Source organism: Leopardus geoffroyi, chromosome B1, assembly GCF_018350155.1.
Source record: "Leopardus geoffroyi isolate Oge1 chromosome B1, O.geoffroyi_Oge1_pat1.0, whole genome shotgun sequence".
Taxonomy (NCBI): domain Eukaryota; kingdom Metazoa; phylum Chordata; class Mammalia; order Carnivora; family Felidae; genus Leopardus; species Leopardus geoffroyi.
This window is the reverse complement of record NC_059327.1, coordinates 173,099,415-173,117,255: the sequence shown is the minus strand read 5'-3', so window position 1 is coordinate 173,117,255 and position 17,841 is coordinate 173,099,415. Positions and strand designations below refer to the sequence as shown.

At 42.0% G+C, this 17,841-nt stretch overlaps 1 protein-coding gene across 6 annotated transcripts in view; it reads left to right on the top strand.

Annotated features, from left to right (window-relative positions):
* FAM114A1 (family with sequence similarity 114 member A1) overlaps window positions 1–17,841 on the top strand; it is a 70,442-nt gene that overhangs the window by 41,078 nt on the left and 11,523 nt on the right. For all 6 annotated transcript variants that reach the window (XM_045475023.1, XM_045475019.1, XM_045475020.1 and 3 more), the window contains 5 exons: window positions 1,762–1,914; window positions 8,589–8,712; window positions 14,136–14,227; window positions 15,921–16,082; window positions 17,226–17,365. In XM_045475023.1, the coding sequence (XP_045330979.1) occupies window positions 1,762–1,914; window positions 8,589–8,712; window positions 14,136–14,227; window positions 15,921–16,082; window positions 17,226–17,365 (671 nt within the window). The remainder of the gene's footprint in view (window positions 1–1,761; window positions 1,915–8,588; window positions 8,713–14,135; window positions 14,228–15,920; window positions 16,083–17,225; window positions 17,366–17,841) is intronic.

Here is a 17,841-nt window from a genome sequence, read left to right as displayed (position 1 = left end):
AATATAGTTCAGTTATGTGTCTAGGACGGAAAGGGTATTTGGTGAGCATGTAGGAATATTGTTGCCACAGGACTTATATATAAGCCTATATATGTGTCTATATATAAGTATATATGTATAGATATAAATTTCATTCTAGTTAAGAAGGTGATAATGGGGGGGAAATGTGACCAAGTCCAGAAACTGGCTAACTATGCTTCTTTGGCTGAAATTCACATACCTCTAAAATGGAGAATTTCAGGGTGCCTGGGTGGCTCAGTCGGTTGAGCGTCCGACTTCAGCTCAGGTCATGATCTCACAGTCCATGAGTCTGAGCCCCGCATCGGGCTCTGTGCTGACAACTCAGAGCCTGAAGCCCGCTTCAGAATCTGTGTCTCCCACTCCCTCTGCCCCTCCTCCACTCATACTCTGTCCCTCTCTCTCTCTCTCTCTCTCTCCCTCAAAATAAATAAACATTAAAAAAATTTTTTTAAATCCCCAGTGGTAATTTGATGAGATTGTTTTGAAAATTTAAAATTCAGAGCTTGTACATATTAATGTTAAAGACAGATAGAGGGGAGAATTCTGTCTGCAGCCCAGTGAGTTTTTGGCTAAGCGCCTCAAGAACCCAAAAGGAGAAATGGGGTCGATTGTTTTATTGATGCACATTAAAAACCACGGTCTGTTCTTCCATGATCTTTCCCTTGTGAATTTGTGGTGGCCACTGTGTTTATGGTGCTCTCCATAGATACTAAAGAACCCTATAAACGTAATGCCCAGTAAACTTAGTGAGGAATCAAATAAAAGATGCTTAGAATCACAGAAAGCAAGTGCAGGAAATTGGGAGTGACTGGGGGACTTGGTGTTCACTTTGCTCTCTTTATTTAATCAACAAAAAAAATAACTGGAGAGAAATGATCAACATGGAGAGGAACTCCATTTACAGTCCTACTTCTCCAGCATCAATAAGCTAATATTCTTCTTTATACTTAGTATCTGATGAGAAATATGTTATGAGTTTATATTTTACTAGTATTGTTCATCAAAGATGGTTAATAGCCACCCACATAAAATTTTTTAAAATAACGCAACTCAGGGGCGCCTGGGTGGCGCAGTCGGTTGAGCGTCCGACTTCAGCCAGGTCACGATCTCGCGGTCCGTGAGTTCGAGCCCCGCGTCGGGCTCTGGGCTGATGGCTCGGAGCCTGGAGCCTGTTTCGGATTCTGTGTCTCCCTCTCTCTCTGCCCCTCCCCCGTTCGTGCTCTGTCTCTCTCTGTCCCAAAAATAAATAAACGTTGAAAAAAAAAAAAATTAAAATAACGCAACTCAGATCAAAGCAGACCAGCTTATGACTGCCTTGAGGTCTGCCTGGGTGCCGAAGTTGCAGTGAACCCTATCACAATAGATTAGACTTTCCTGGTGTGCATCGATTTGCTCGTTATAGATAATTTGGATATTTTAGAAAATAAGAAAATTAATCACACACGGAAAACACTTCAGTGGAAACCACGGTTCAGCTTCTGATGTGCTTCTTTCCAATCCTGTTCCCAGGCATAGAATTTTTGCTTTGTCTTTTCATGTATATAACGAACATGGAAAACTCAAAGTGGAATATTATGTAAAAATTGTCAGTAGGATCAATCAAAGAATCATTGTGTTAGAAATTCCCAAGTAACTAAAACCTACTCTTCACAAATACAAAGCCAGCCCTTATCTCCCCTGATTCAGGAAATGAGGCGTCCCAGCATACACCCAGGGCACAAACACTGTGTATTTCTGCAGATGTTAAGAGAAGCCAAGGAGAAAGAGAAGCAGAGGTTGGCCCAGCAGCTCACGGCCGAGAGGACCGCACACTACGGGATGCTGTTTGATGAGTATCAAGGTTTGTCACACCTGGAAGCCCTGGAAATTCTGTCCAATGAAAGTGAAAGCAAGGTATGTCAGCCCTGCTCATGTATAATACCATGTTCACTGGGGCACCTGGGTGGCTCAGTTTGTTGAGCGTCTTACTCTTGATTTCAGCTCAGGTCATGATCTCAGGGTCATGAGATCGAGCCCTGTGTCACGCGCCGTGCTGGGTGTGGAGCCTGCTTAAGATTCTCTCTCTTCTCCCTCTGCCCCTCCCCCTGCTCATGCTCTCTCTCTCTAAAAAAAAATGATAATAATAACAATAAATAAAATAAAATTCCATGTTCACTAATTTGTGTTCTTATACATGAGAGAAACTGGAAAATCTGCTGTTAAAATATCTCATGTTTAGGGCCTTGTTAGTAGTGTGCTAGGGTCACAAATATGATACAGTTTGATGATCCCTCGTGCTCCATATTATTTCCTCTCTGTCCTATGCTAAGCTATTACCCCTCCCCGCCCCCAAGAGGGCCCGCAAAATAAGAGTCATCACCACCACACTTCATGGTGCCAAAGGTTGCTCAGAAACTTGCCTGTCAGGCTCCTGGCCCTGTGCTTTCTTTTGGTGATGCACCCAGACCAGCGATGCCCTACTAGGCCACATTGCCATATCCACCCAATGAAAACAAAGCAGCTGATGTTTCTTCCAGACTGCAGGGTTTTAATAGAGTTTTATGGGCTAAATAGTGATGTGTTCACCCATTCGTTAAAAAGCTTGGGCCACAAAAGGCAGGATTATCTTGCTGGGGGTTAAAGGTCTATTGGGGGGGCACCTGGATGGCTCAGTTGGTTGAGCATCAGTCTTCAGCTCAGGTCATGATCTCACCATTCATGAGTTCAAACCCCATGCTGGACTCTGTGCTGACCGTTCAGAGCCCGGAGCCTGCTTCAGATTCTGTGTCTCCCTCTCTCTCTACCTCTACCCTGCTCTCACTGTCTCTCTCTCTCAAAAATAAATAAACATTAAAAAAAAAAAAAAAGTTCTATCTGGGAATGTTCCAGAATGGAAACCTGGGAATTACCTGATAGCCCTGCACATTCACATCCCCATCACTGTGATCTCAAGAAACAAAATAGAAACAGTAGAAATCAGCAGGGTTTGGGGATTTTTTTTTTTAAAGGATCTACGTGGGGGGTGGGGGAGGGTAGTTATTTAGCAAATACTCATAGGATACTTATATAGTCACTATTCTAAGTGCTTTAAAACTATTAATTCACTTAGTTATATATACAGCTCTTTTGCCTGGTGTCAGGCTGATTGTACTTTGGGGTGTTTTTCTGGCGGAGCCACAGGGTAGCACCTGCTGAACGTCCTGGGAGGGGCCATAGCTCATCTCAGTGACGTTCACTGGGGACAAGCAGGCCCCCTGATGGCAAGAGGAACTTGGAAGTGAGCCTTACAGTAGAGGAGTGATTCTTTTTTTTTTTTTTTTTTTTTTAATTTTTTTTTTTTTCAACGTTTATTTATTTTTGGTACAGAGAGAGACAGAGCATGAACGGGGGAGGGGCAGAGAGAGAGGGAGACACAGAATCAGAAACAGGCTCCAGGCTCTGAGCCATCAGCCCAGAGCCCGATGCGGGGCTCGAACTCACGGACCGCGAGATCATGACCTGGCTGAAGTCGGACGCTTAACCGACTGCGCCACCCAGGCGCCCCGAGTAGAGGAGTGATTCTTGACTCTCTCTCGGCCATGTCTGCCATGTTTGCACTTGGAGGGGATACAGACATTCTTGATGCCCACCTAAGCCAGGAAACATGGCCTCTGCCCTATAAGAGGCAACCAAGAACCAAACAGGATGGAAATCCCCCTCCTTCCAGATGATTGAGTTATGTGTCACTTTTCTGTGTTTATTTCTTTTTTATTGTTGTTATCCAGGAGCCATCAGGAACAGCCTTGTGGTTAAACTGTTAAAGGGGGTAATTTTTTAAGAACAAAATCATGCCTCATATACAGTTACAAAATGAATGTGAATTAAAGAATTTATTTAGCCTCTTAATTAAATGAAAGAACCAAGCAGATATTATAATTGGTTCAGGGGAAAAGCCAACACACATATTTACGTGGAGTAAAGCAATTTTGAAACCAGTGTGCAAATGGTCATAAACCACAGGAGGTGAGGCTGTTCCTCTGCTGGACAGAATCTATTCACACGTCTATAGACTAGAATTATTTTGCATTGCTCTCAGCTCGTGCAATCCATAGAGTTGTGAAGTTGCTCCCATAGACTCAGAATCAGATAACCTGGTAATGTGTGCTCTAGAAAATGTAGTTTTCCACTGAATCACAAATCTTTCCCTATAAAAGCTGGGCTTCGAGTCAGACATTACGCGATCAAATACCACTCAGTAGCTGTATGATTTTGGACCCATCTTACCTCAATCTCCTTATCTGTGAAATGGGATTAATAATAAAACCTACCTCATAGCAGCATTAAAGATTTAAATGAGATAATCCATGTGAAGCCAGTTGCAGCTTGCTGAATAGATAATAAGTACTCGATAAATGTTAGCTGCCTTTTTATACATGTTTATGTATATGCATATATAAGGTTGATGACATTTTATTTTTACATGTATTCTTATATGTGTGTGTATGTGTGTTGTTTTTTGTTTTTTTTTTTTAACATTTTATTTATTTTTGAGACAGAGAGAGACAGAGCATGAATGGGGGAGGGGCAGAGAGAGAGAGGGAGACACAGAATCGGAAGCAGGCTCCAGGCTCTGAGCCATCAGCCCAGAGCCTGACGCGGGGCTCGAACTCACAGACCGCAAGATCATGACCTGAGCTGAAGTCGGACGCTCAACCGACTGAGCCACCCAGGCGCCCCTGTGTGTTGTTTTAATTAAAAACATAACAGGGATGTGTGGTCTCTTGTAGTTATCATAGTGGTAGAGAGATTCCATTCTGGAGAGTTCCATTGCAGCTTTCAGCTGTGAAAGAGTCCCAGGTCCTTAGAAAAGAGCCCCAAACGACTGACGTTGCTAGGAAGGAGGTTTGGTTCCTGGAGGGATGCATTTCCCTCTGTTTACACACTGTTCTAAAAGCTCTGCTTTTGTTCCCCCAGCCTAGAGATTTTTATAGATGCATAGTAGGGAATGCAGAACTTTTTCTTGGATTAGTAATGCGTTACTGGGTGCTATAAAAAAAAGTCCTAAAAATATATGGGTCAAATCAGTAGGCGTTATCCTCATTCTAGAACCATCCAAGATGGGAGTGCCTGGTCATCAGGCAGCTTTCCTGAATTGGGGGTTCAGGAGCCACGCTCTGTCCATCTCATGGCTCCACTAGATCCGTCCTGATGTTCACCTGCCTCAGGCAAGAATACAAATGGAGATCCTTACTGGGGTTGTCAGATTTAGCAAATAAAAATACAGGATGACAAGATAAGCTTTAACTTTTAATAAACAATGAATACTCCTTTTTAAAACGTTTTAAATGTTTATTTTTGAGAGAGAGAGAGACACACACACACACACACACACAGAGTATGAGCAGGGGAGGGATAGAGAGAGAGGGAGACACAGAGCCGAAGAGGTCTCCAGGCTCTGAGCTGTCAGCACAGAGCCTGATGCAGAGCTCGAACTCACAAATGGTGAGATCATGACCTGAGCTGAAGTCAGACGCTTAACCGACTGAGCCACCCAGGCGCCCCAACAATGAATACTTTTTTAACGTAAATATGTCCTCTGCAATATTTGAGACACACACTTACACTAAGAAAATATTCATCGCTCAAATTTAACTAGACCTCCTCTACACACTAAATTCTTGGAAGTTAAAGGAGTTTTGAAACAAACTGTTAAAAATATATATATATTCTGTCATCCTACCCTAACAAATACACTTTTATAATGACTTTGAAGGCCTGGTTCCCATTCAGACTTCTCACGCTCCTCACATTTCCATACTACCCTCCTGCCTGCTCTCCTCTCTTTATTTCCAGCTATCTCTCACTTCAAGGGCTTTATATGTACATGTGAGGATACCCTAGTTCAAGTTCCATCCACGCCACTGCTGACAGCCACCTCTTAGACCTAGGGGTGCACCCTCCAGTGGATGGTCCTGCCATAAGGAGCACATCCTGAGTAGAGATCCATACAGGCTGAGGGAGGGAAACTTTAGCAACTCTAGTACCTAGAGAGTGGTTTGGAAGGAGTGTGGGCTCTGGGTGGGCACATCCCTTTGGCCCTGTGGACTCCCCTGTGTCTGAGTCTAGAGCATTGGATTTCACCATCTTCTAGGCCCTCTTTGTTGTCTTTATCCCACCAGCACAAGGACAGAAAGGTGTAGAAGGTACACTCCCATTTTTTAAGAGCCTTGACCTGAAAATGATACACATCACCTCTGCTGACCTTGCTATTGGCTAAAACATAGACACATTATATGGAAATATAAGGAATTACTATCATTACTACTCTACTAGATTGACTCTAGGATGGCAACAGGCATGACAATGTGGTATACTATAAACCTTATGAAAAAAACTAATCATTTTAATTGCTATTATACACAATAGCTCACAAGAACAGTAAGCAAGAATCTTCAAAATGGCACTCTATACTCCCTCTCAGGGAAAAGATTTACAAGGCAGACTGTCTACCCTTGTGTTCCCATCAACACTTAGCAGAATGCCAAGCATATAGTCAGCATTCTATGAATATTTATTGAGGAGCGCATGATTATTTATTATTGGATTGAAATAAAGATTCAATGCTCATCACCTTGGCATAATGGAATGAACTAGGAGGAAGCAAAAGAGATACTGTAGTAGAGAGATGCTGACAATAGATTCCTTTGCTAAAAAGAATCCTTTCCAAAGGATGCCCAACACATACAACCCCAGTGCATTCCCTCCCAGAGGATGGCTCCCCTCCAGAAGACATGAGGAAACCATAATGCCCCACATTTTCACTAAGTGTTGTGCTCAAGAACATTTATTCAATAATTACCTTTTTTATTTTACTCTTTGAAAACTGCTGTTTCAAAATATATCTGAATTGTAGGAATCTGATGTGGGCCTATCTAGGACCCTGAGACCTAATCATGAATATCTGAGCTGAAAAGAAGCTCTTAAAAGGTCAGAGCCAAAGGACGTGGGGCCAGCCATCATGCAGGGTGCGTTTGCCTCCACCTGCTGAACTCCATGACTGATGGGTTTGTGTGGATGCCTTCCTGCCACGCTTCCTTCCGGAGCTCCTTGCCATTGCATTCTGTCCTCCTGATAATATACATGACAACTTCTAGGAAAATGTTTTCCTGGCATCCCTGATGCCCTCTCTAACCCTCTCACTTACCCTGATGTGTGAATCTACAACCATAATGAATACGAAAACATATTCCAGGGGGCACTGAGGCTCCTCTGCTGGTTCTGGCTCCAGAGCAAGTGTAGGACCTGCAGAATGAAAACTTTACTACTTTACAGTCTTATGTTATTTTTTGTATGGTTTTTCCATGCACTATGGCCATTTTGAAAGTTCAATCAGTCTTCAGATTCACAGAGGATGGCTGGCCATGTGTGCAAATAATTTTTAAGTGTTTACCGCGGTCAGTTCCAAAAGAGGGGCTCTGAAGATGATAAGCAGGGAAGTTGTCAGCTCAAGCATCATCCTCTCTGTAGTCTCCCTGCCCACCCTCTTGTCTCCCCAAGTGGGACTGAAGTCCCCTCCCTGGTGCCCCACTGCCCCTCCATTCACATCTGTCATGGCCGTTAGCGGTTAGCCTGGGCTTTCCTCCTCTAGACTGCAAGATCTCTGAGAAGAAAAATGTGTCTCATGTGTTTTTGTAGCCCTGGTGTATAACCCACATCTAGCAAGTAATAATGTATGTATATCTGTATATGTAAAACATTTCTTTATGTGTTTGTTTATATGTATATGTATTATATATACATATGTTAATATTCTTTCATGTTAACATACATGACATATATGTAATTTCTTGACTGTCACTGTAAGTACTTTTAAATACATTATCCTATTTAACCCTCAAAACAACCTTCCAAGGGAGGTGCTATTAGAACCCATTTTACAGATAAGGAAGGAAAGACATGGAAAGGTTAAATAAATTATCCCAGGTCACACAATTCATAAGTGAGGGATTCATATTTGTTTTTTGTTTTTTTTTTAAGAGTGAGAGCAAGCAGGGAAGGGACAGAGGGAGAAAGAGAATCTTAAGCAGCCTCCATACTCAGCGCAGAGCACAGAGCCCGATGTGGGGCTCAATCCCTTGACCTTGAGATCATGACCTGAGCCGAGATCAGGAGTCAGTCGATTAACTGACTGAGCCACCCAAGCGCCCCACGGGGCTCATCTTTGAATTCAGAGTTGACAACATGTGTGTTTTTAACCACTTGGCTACAAGAGCTGCCACCACAATTTACTTAGCATGTGCCTTTTGCACCTGTGTCTCCGTACTTCACGGTCACTATTTCATTTACGTCACAAAGGATCACAATGAAGTGTGGCTCTCCCTTTAAAGCTGTAAAAGCTGAGGCCCAGGGAGCTTATGTAACTCACCCAAAGTTGCAAGGTTCATAGGCAGTAAATCCAGCGTTCAACCTGGCATTGTCTTCCCCCCCCCCCACCACCCACACACACACCACCAATCGCCTGAGTCCTGGGAGAACTGGGGACAGCCCTGTGTAAATGTGACTAATGAGAAGAAAAGATGACAGTTACACTGACCTATTTCTGTTTTCAGGTTCAGTCATTTTTAACATCGCTTGATGGAGAGAAGCTGGAACTCTTAAAAAACGACCTAATTTCCATTAAAGACATCTTTGCAGCCAAAGAATTGGAGAATGAAGAGAATCAAGAAGAACAAGGTAAAGGAAAATAACCGGTTAAACAGCAAAACAAAGTGTTGGTATGATCCTTCAGAAACGGCTGTTAATAAACGCAGCCCTTTGAACAGGGGATGATTTAATGCAAGTGCCCCTCCTCCTCGCTTCCGGAACACTCTGTACATCTGCTCTTGTTACAGGAGCTGGTCACATTGATCTGTAGGGCGGGAACTCCTGACTGACGCATCTTCATTTCTCTGGTGGGCAGCACAGTTCCTGACACATCACGGCGCACAGTAAACGCGAATGGTCACATGGACCAAGAACGCAGTGCCCTGAGCAGGGCCCTGATGACTGGAGTTTATGCTCTGATATCTAATTTCGTATCTGCATGCAGTGGGCAGGGCTTTTCATGGATTTCTTCTTGTATTTTTCTTTTCTTTCTTTCTTTTTTTTTTTTTTTAAGAATTTATTTATTTTGGAAGGGCAGAGAGAGAGAGAGGGAGAGATGAGCATAGAGCCCAACGCGGGGCTCAATCTCACAACCCTATCATTACTTGAGCTGAAATCAAGAGTCAGACACTTAACCAGCTGAGCCACCCAGGCACTGCCTGAGAGTAATTTCTTCCTGAGGTCATCACCTAGCACTGCAACCACAGTTGTTCAGGTTATGCTAACAGGCAACCATGGCCACACAGGCTGACTTCTCCTGGGACTCTCTCAAGGTCCCATTTGAAACATTTCCGCCATTTACTGGCTGCATGGCCTTGAACAAGTTAGGTAACCTTTCTGAAACTCGTTCTCTTCACCTGCTAAATGGAGACAATTATACAGATTCCCAAGGGCTGTTGTGAGGCTCAAGTTAGAGAATATATGTAAAAATATTTATTACAGAGCCTGGCATACAGAACTGCTCAAAAACATTAGCTGGTATTGTTATTTAAAGTGCTAAAACAATGCCGGGACAATAGTAAAGGTACAATCAATTGTAGCTTTTATTTATGATTGTATTTGTTATTACCCACACAGCATAGCAATCATGTGCCTTCATACCCATCAAAGAGCCGGAAGTGTTCTGTGCCCAGGTGTGTTACCTACCTTTAATCAAGGCTCAAGCACGAGAGCCAAGCGCTTCAGCCTCGTTGCTCAGGGCAAGATTATTCTAGGCATTTGCAAACTTATTTAAATACCATCTCCCACTTTAGTCCTTCATAGAGACCTTATGTGCCTTCAGTTTAATGAGGTTTATGCTCATCGCATCAAAATAGAAGACTCAGTTATACAGAACAATAGAAAAGTCAATATCAAAGAGACTGTTGGAGAAGAATGTTTTTGAGATTTGTGTGTTTCTACAAAAGTCACAAAGAATGACAGCCTTGTCTTTGTTTTAATAATGAGAAACTAAGACACTAGCTGTCAAAGTTCACGCACATGGTAATATGGGCCCAAGATGAACCAATAGGGATGCCTGTTTTCCAGAGTAACAATCACCAGAAAGATCCAGATTATTTCTCTTTGGTTTCATGATGCCTAAGGTAGACCTTGATCCTAATGGGGGAGTCATTGAGAACGACAAAAAGAAGATCCCAGATTTCCCCTAATGTCAGTACTGTTGCCAGTGCAACTTAAAGCAGCCCTGCATCCCCAACTAGGGTAATTTCTTAGAGAGGAACCTTGGTTCAATACTGTTAATACTGTTAATGCTACCATATATGATGTGTTTCAGTCAATATAGAGCTTTAGTAAATTGGGCTTTTTTCATATGACAAAAACAGAAAACAAAAATTGAAGTCCTGGACAGCATGCTTAAGAAATGGTAGACTTTCTCTCCTTAAGTGACAGAATCCTATTACCGCCCATAATATATCCATTTTCCCAAAGGGCATCTCCAGATTATCAAAACACTATTAATTTTAATTAATTTAATAGATAAATGTAAAACATGTAAAGAAAAACTGGGAGAAAAGAGGAGCGGGGTTGCCATTAAATCAATCCAGTTATGATGGAGCAACTCCATAGAGGTGGACAGATTATCTAAAAGCTGTAAAGAGTTATCTCATCAGTGGGGGTGAGCGGACGAGCCAGGAACACTTTGAGAGAAACCAGAGCATTTGCATCCATTTTTTTTTTCTTGTAAGCATTTACATTCCTAAAGACCCCTTAACATGTAAATAATTTATTTGCAAGTCTTGGAAAATATAACAAATTGTCGTTTTCAGCTAAACTCAACATCAGGCTCCTCTGCCTTTGATAATATTAGCTAATGATTTGCATGATTGTCTTTCCAGCAGTGTGTAATTTTATCACACTAGTATAGGTCTCTAATTTGGTTTACCACTGTCGTGAAGAGGTTCTAAAAGGCCATTTTCTATTTTTATCGCTTCAGTGAAGATCTTGACCACATGTACGAACCAAGAGTTGTAGTAATAGATATTCTTTGTTGCAACAGTATTGATCATCAGTTTTTATCTACTTCTGTTTTTCTCTACTTCCATTTTTCTCTGTGGCTTTTTTTCCCCTAAGATATCTGCTAAAAGTTATTGGTATCTTTTTCTGTTGTATAGAACAAATGCACATTTAAAAGCTGGAGAGGGGTACCTGGGTGGCTCAGTGGGTTAAGCATTTGACTCTTGATCTCAGCTCAGGTCTTAATCTCAGTGTTGTGAGTTTAAGCCCCGCACTGGGCTCCATGCTAGGTGTGGAGCCTGCTTTAAAAAAAAAAAAAAAAGTGGAGCTACACAAAGTATTTGCATCCCAATTTAGCATTGATGACTCCCAAATATTTTTAATCTCCCTATAGTTTTTTTTTTTAATGTTTACTTATTTATTTTGAGAGAGAGAGCAGGGGAGGGGTAGAGAGAGAGGGAGAAAGAGAATCCCAAGCAGGCACTGTGCTGTCTGCACAGAGCCCAATGCAGGGCTTGATCCCATGAACCATGGAATCATGACCCGAGCCAAAATCGAGGTTGGATATTCAACCGACTAAGCCACCCAAACACCCCAATCTCCCTATGTTTCTATCTTCGTAGCACATAACAACATAGTTGATAAAATTTTAGTGTTTACAAATACTTTCACATTTGTTACATTATTTGATCTTTACAACAGTGCTACAGCAGAGATGGATGGGTTTTTTTTTTTATCTAAATTTAGAGGTGGGTATGGAAGCCAAGAAGACCCATGACTAGCCCCAGGCCATATATTCTCTAAATGCAGGAGCTGGGGTAGAACCCATGCCTTCCACAACTAAGTCCAGGGCTCTAACTTCCCTGCATCATTGCCTCACACAGAACAAGAAGTGAGAAGAACCAGGCAGTTTGGCAATGAGCCCTTGCTGATGCTCCAAGGATGTGTGCCTGCCCCTCTTACTTTGCCTACGTAGGGAGGGTGAGACCAAGACCCCTGCCCAGCAGACAGAGAGAATCTCAGCTTTGTCTCTGTCTCCCTAGCCCTTCATCTCTCCTTTCTTGCAAGTAGCTAATGAGAAGGCATTAGGTTGAAGACTAGGTGCAGGTAATCACCTCCTCCAGGAAGCCTTCTTAATACCCCTCTCAGGGCAAGATTTGGTGCTGTAAAAGCCTTCTCAATCAGTGCGCTTACCTCTTCGGGTTAGAACGATGCTTGTGTCAACTTCATCCTGAACAAGGACAGCCATCTCTCTCTCTCTCTCTCTCTCTCTCTCTCTCTCTCTCTCTCTCTACCGCCAAGGTACACACCTCCCTGCCCCTGCTGCAGCCACCCTGGCCTCCTTGCTGTCCCTGCGCAAGCCAGGCACACTCCTTCTTGGACTTTGTGTTGGTGGTGTCTCTGCCTGGAGATCTCTTCCTGTGCCCCATCTGGTGTTGCTCACCATCTCCTCCTCTGTCATTACTCAAATGGCACCTTCTCAGGTGCCCTCTCACTTCCTGACCGCCAGCCACCCCCATTCCTCTTCCTTAGTTTATACTTCATAAAACTTTCCACCTGACACATATGTTTTACCTCTCTATTTTGTTCATGAATCTGTCTCTCCCCTGAGAATATATGAACTCGGGTGATGATAAACTGATCAAGCCAAATGTTTTAAACAAAGACATACAAGTTACTCCGGCTGTCTTCACGAGCTGCTAATTAGCCATTTTGTCTATAAAACAGCAAAGGGCACATGCACACAAGTATTAGATACAGTTTTTCTCACATGGCTTAGTTCTCCCTGAAGGTAATGCCTTTCCCCACTGACACAAACCAGAGGATTTTCTACTCAGAGGGTTTTGAGATCATGTAATCAGGCCAGATTAATGATGCTTTTATTCTCCCCCAAACTGGTGGTAGAATCAATTCTTTAGCACTTAGAAAATTTAAATATGGTTTCAATTCATACATATAAATGAGAAAAAGAAGTAAGATTATAACTTGTAAAAAATCGTTTTTATTGGGGCACCTGGGTGGCTCAGTGGGTTAAGCATCTGACCGGCTCAGGTCATGACCTTGCGGTTCGTAAGTTTGAGCCCCGTGTTGGGCTCTGTGCCGGCAGCTCAGAGCCTGGAGCCTGCTTCGGATTCTGTGTTTCCCTCTCTCTCTGCCCCACCCCTGCTCGCAATCTGTCTCTGTCTCTCTCAAAAATAAATAAACATTAAAAAAATTTTTTTTAATCTTTTTTATTGACCCTCAATGACATTAATTTATTTTTCTTTGATGGTATATTATACATAACATGATATATGTGATCTATATATTATTCTATATGGTATAGTTTACCACCAAACTGTTTATTTAATAAATACTCAGTTTAGTACCTATTATGTTCCTGGCCACTGTGTTGGATGGTCTGGATTCAGGAATGAGCAAAAACATATACCATGTCTGTCCTTAGGTAGCTCCCATTCTGGAGGGAAGGTATACCGTTAAGAAGTAGTATAGGACCAACAGGTGTCCTCGGAAACCTTGGGAAATTTCCCAAGAGATACAGTGTAGTTACATCAGGTAGTGTATGACCCACGAGACTAGTTCTGCTTGCTCAGCACTATGACTCTGTGGACAGAAAAGGGTGCCCTGGGTATTATTAGAGTTGCAGTGCTAAGCATAACAATACTCAAGGTCATAAATACAGTGTTGTCCCAGGTCTCATCCACCATTCGTTTGTTCATTCAGTCATTCTTTCAACAAATAGCTACCAATCACCTATAGCTGTCAACAAGACAGATAGGTCCCTTCCTGCCCTCACGCTGCCTTCAGGTCAGCCTGGGGGCACCCCAGCTACAGCTTTGAGCAACGAGGCTGGGGCAGCCCTCACGTGGTGCTGCCTGAGCAAGCATCGTGGTGCTTGGGAGCGAGCAGCTCATAAGCTGCCCTCTGGCAGCCGGGGAGCAGGCTGCTGCAGCCCTCACTTTCACTTTGACCGCGGGCTGTAAGGTTCGGGGAGCTGCCACATTCTGAAGGAGGAAAAATAAATCACGTTTCTTACTTCTGTCATTTTCTATTTCCAGCCTTAGAAGAAAAGGGAGAAGAATTTGCTAGCATGCTTACAGAGCTTCTCTTTGAATTACATGTTGCAGCCACGCCTGACAAACTCAATAAGGTCAGCACTGTCTAAGTCTCAGTTTTTATTATTGTTGTTGTTTTTAAAGTTACCGGTTGTAAAATTCAAGAGATCCACCTGAAATGGAAAAACCCCAAACCCCAAATGGCACATGGTGATGGGGGGAGGAGAGTATGAGGTCACTAATTAAGATTCCAGGAGGCAACATAATGAAATGTGATGGGAGAGAACATGCTAGACTGTGTCAGGAGACCTGCCTTTTAGTTGCGACTTCACCAGTAATGACCCTGTGACCTTGAACAAGTCACTTCTCCTCAAAATAGAATTGTATATCAGAGCAGTGGGTATCTTCAGCATAGGGGAGGGAAAGGGGTACAGAATCACCAAGGGGTTTTTCAAACTCCGTCTCCCCTCCCACGCTGCAGTGATGTGCCAGAATCATGCAGACAGAATCCCCTCAGCCGGGTCAGCCACACGCCCCCTCCCGCACAGAATGCTGGTGCCACGTGGAGTCTAAGAACCATCCAGCTTTTTCAGTCTGGGTTCTTCTAATTGTACCACAGCATGTTTTGCAACTTAGTGTAAGGACTTGCCGTGGAGTTTGTTAATGAAGACACTGCGTATTAAGTACTTAAAACTGTGTTATTTTTCCCATTCTCTTTTTTTCCCTTCTCTTTAGCAAGCAGTGGTTGATGTAGGCCCTCACTTAATCAAGGTGGGCGAGGAAAGGGCAGGATGAGGCAGTGAGGGGGAGACATGAGTAATTTCTTTATCTCAGATAGAGGTCACCGATTCTGGCAGGTCAGTGACTTGAACACAGTGGGAAATTGCCTCATTTATCTCTGTGCAGCACCTGCCACTGCTGTGTGTGTGTGTGTGTGTGTGTGTGTGTGTGTGTGTGTGTGGTGTCTCCAAGGTCCCACTGGCTTGTGGACATAGTCAGCTAAGCTTTAAGATGAGAAGTAAGTTTAACATAAGCTCAGATACAACTTTCACTTCAGCAAACAGCTTTAAACCGTAATGTAAAAACTCGGTGAGTCTGCCCTTTCTAAATTCAGGGAATGACAGATGGGGAAGGGGGGTTGTTCTGCTTGTTCAATTTAGCCATAATTTTTTAGGCTTACAGGTTTCTCAGACTGCACTCATGTGAGCTTAAACTAGTCATGGAGCAGCTCCAGGTCTTTCCAACAGCTCCTCTCCTCCCCCCTTGAGGTCTAATGTCTCCATGACGAGGGAAGAGAGAACAGATCCATCCTTCACCTTCACTGCATGATGCATTACTAGGTTCATGAAACATTAAGGGTTTCATGAGCCCTATCAAATGAGGAAATTTGCTTTAGCAATGACCCTGGCTAAGTCTCTAACCTATATATAAAAAAGTACTGTTATTCTTTTATAGTTGGTCATGAAAAGTGAAAAATATACTATCGGTCTTTCAAGGTGACTGTCCTTTTTATTCTTACCCGTGTATCCTTTCACAGTGTGTTTTAAAAAGGTCCTGCAGTGTTCTCACCATACTTTCTATTCTGCCCCCTTTTCTTACTTAATATTCACCAGAAAGCACCAACAAGGTGCTTTTAAGGGGACTAAGGAATTGCCTCATCACTTTTTGAATGTACAGAGAATCACCCTTGAAGGTTTAGGGCAACTTTACTGTAGTCTGGGGATTGGAATTTCTTCGTCTCCCAATTTGCATAATAAACGAATTGCTTTGGTTGGGGGGCCTTTGCAGGCCATGAAGAAGGCTCATGACTGGGTGGGAAAAGATCAAGCTACCGTATCAGTAGATATGGCAGAAGAGGCAGAGGAGAACACCAAAAAGGAAGAAAAGGAAGAGAAACCAGAAAATCCCGAAGAAGACAAAAAGGAAGAGAGAAGAACTAAGACAGTTGAGGTAAATTTATTTGAGATTACCTAAAGAGCAGTAATATTACCTTTATTTCACTAGTAGCCGAATTTCAAGTGAGGAGAAAGCACTTCATTTTCATTTGTACCCTGTTTCACATTATAGAAATATGAGTATTAATGGGATAAACACTAAAATTTCTCGATGCCAAGACAATTCGTGACTTAGCATAGATATTGTAGTTTTTCTCCAGAGCTTTACAATGATAATTTAAAGGAAAGAAGATCTTTAAGAACATAGTTGATTTATCATTAGGATAAAACTCCATCTTATATGCAAATTTGTAACCATAAAAGGTCTTTATGCCCCATAAACTAATGAGGTAATTGAAGCTTTTTCCAGAAAAAAACTTCATGGCCATGGTTTCTATTCTATAGTTTAATAAATTTATGTGAGCATAATTTATAACCTGTGTTCAAAAATGAGTTTGCAGTAACTTCACTTTTACATTGAATTTTCATTTTAGAGAAAGTAGATTTTAAATTCGATCACTATAAAGAAAAATGTCCAGTGAGGTTGACTTATTCAGCCATTCTTCCACAAGCATTTTTGAGCAGCTGCCTGTTGTGTGCCCAGAACTGCTCTGAGATCTAGGGACACAGATGTGAGTGTTGCCGTGACACCGGGGACCTGGCAACACCTCCATGTTATGGCAGCCTTTCTACTTAGAAAAGTCTCCGATACACCCTTTCACCTTTGGGTAAACTTGTCAGGCCATTTTTTTCCCCAAGAAATATATATATATATTTTTTACAAGTTTATATATGTATGTGTATATATATATATATATATATATATATATATATACACACACACACACACACACAAGTTTATATATATATATATAAACTTGTCAGGCCATTTTTCCCCAAGAATTTTATATATATATATGGAAAAAAATTTATATATATTTTATATATATATTATATATATAAATTTTTTTTTCATTATAGGGTTGTTGTTGTTGTTTTAATTAAACTCTACCCCCCATTGTGGGGCTTGAACTCATGACTCAGAGGTCAAGAATTGCATGCTCTACCAACTGAGCCAGCCGGGCCCCCCACATTATAGGATTTTCAACAAAGCTTCTGCTCCATGAATAATTTTCTTACTTGCATTTATCTGTTTCAGGAAGTATACATGCTGTCCATCGAAAGTCTGGCAGAAGTAACAGCACGTTGCATTGAGCAGCTGCATAAAGTAGCAGAGTTAGTTCTTCATGGGCAGGAAGAGGAAAAACCAGCTCAGGACCAAGCAAGAGTTCTGATAAAGTAAATGTTACTTTTAATTCTTATTTTTCCAATTTTACATGTATGTGCCGTTCAGATACACACCCATAGAGGCATACACACACCCTAGGCTACTAAAGATTTAAATTATAAGGCAACTAATTCTATTGTTCCGTGGTCATCTTTAAAAATAGACTCTCTTAAGAATCACAAGATTCTTTGCTGAATCATGTTAACAAGAATAAGAACAATTAAGTAGACATTCTAGGGATTATTTATGAAGAGATTTAAGGAAGGAAACACTAAATCATTCAAGGATAAGTGTTTATTTTAATAGATCAAAGTCTTAAAAGTACAGACCTTTGAGGATAATTGCATTTTTTTTTTTTTAATTTTTTTTTTTCAACGTTTATTTATTTTTGGGACAGAGAGAGACAGAGCATGAACGGGGGAGGGGCAGAGAGAGAGGGAGACACAGAATTGGAAACAGGCTCCAGGCTCCGAGCCATCAGCCCAGA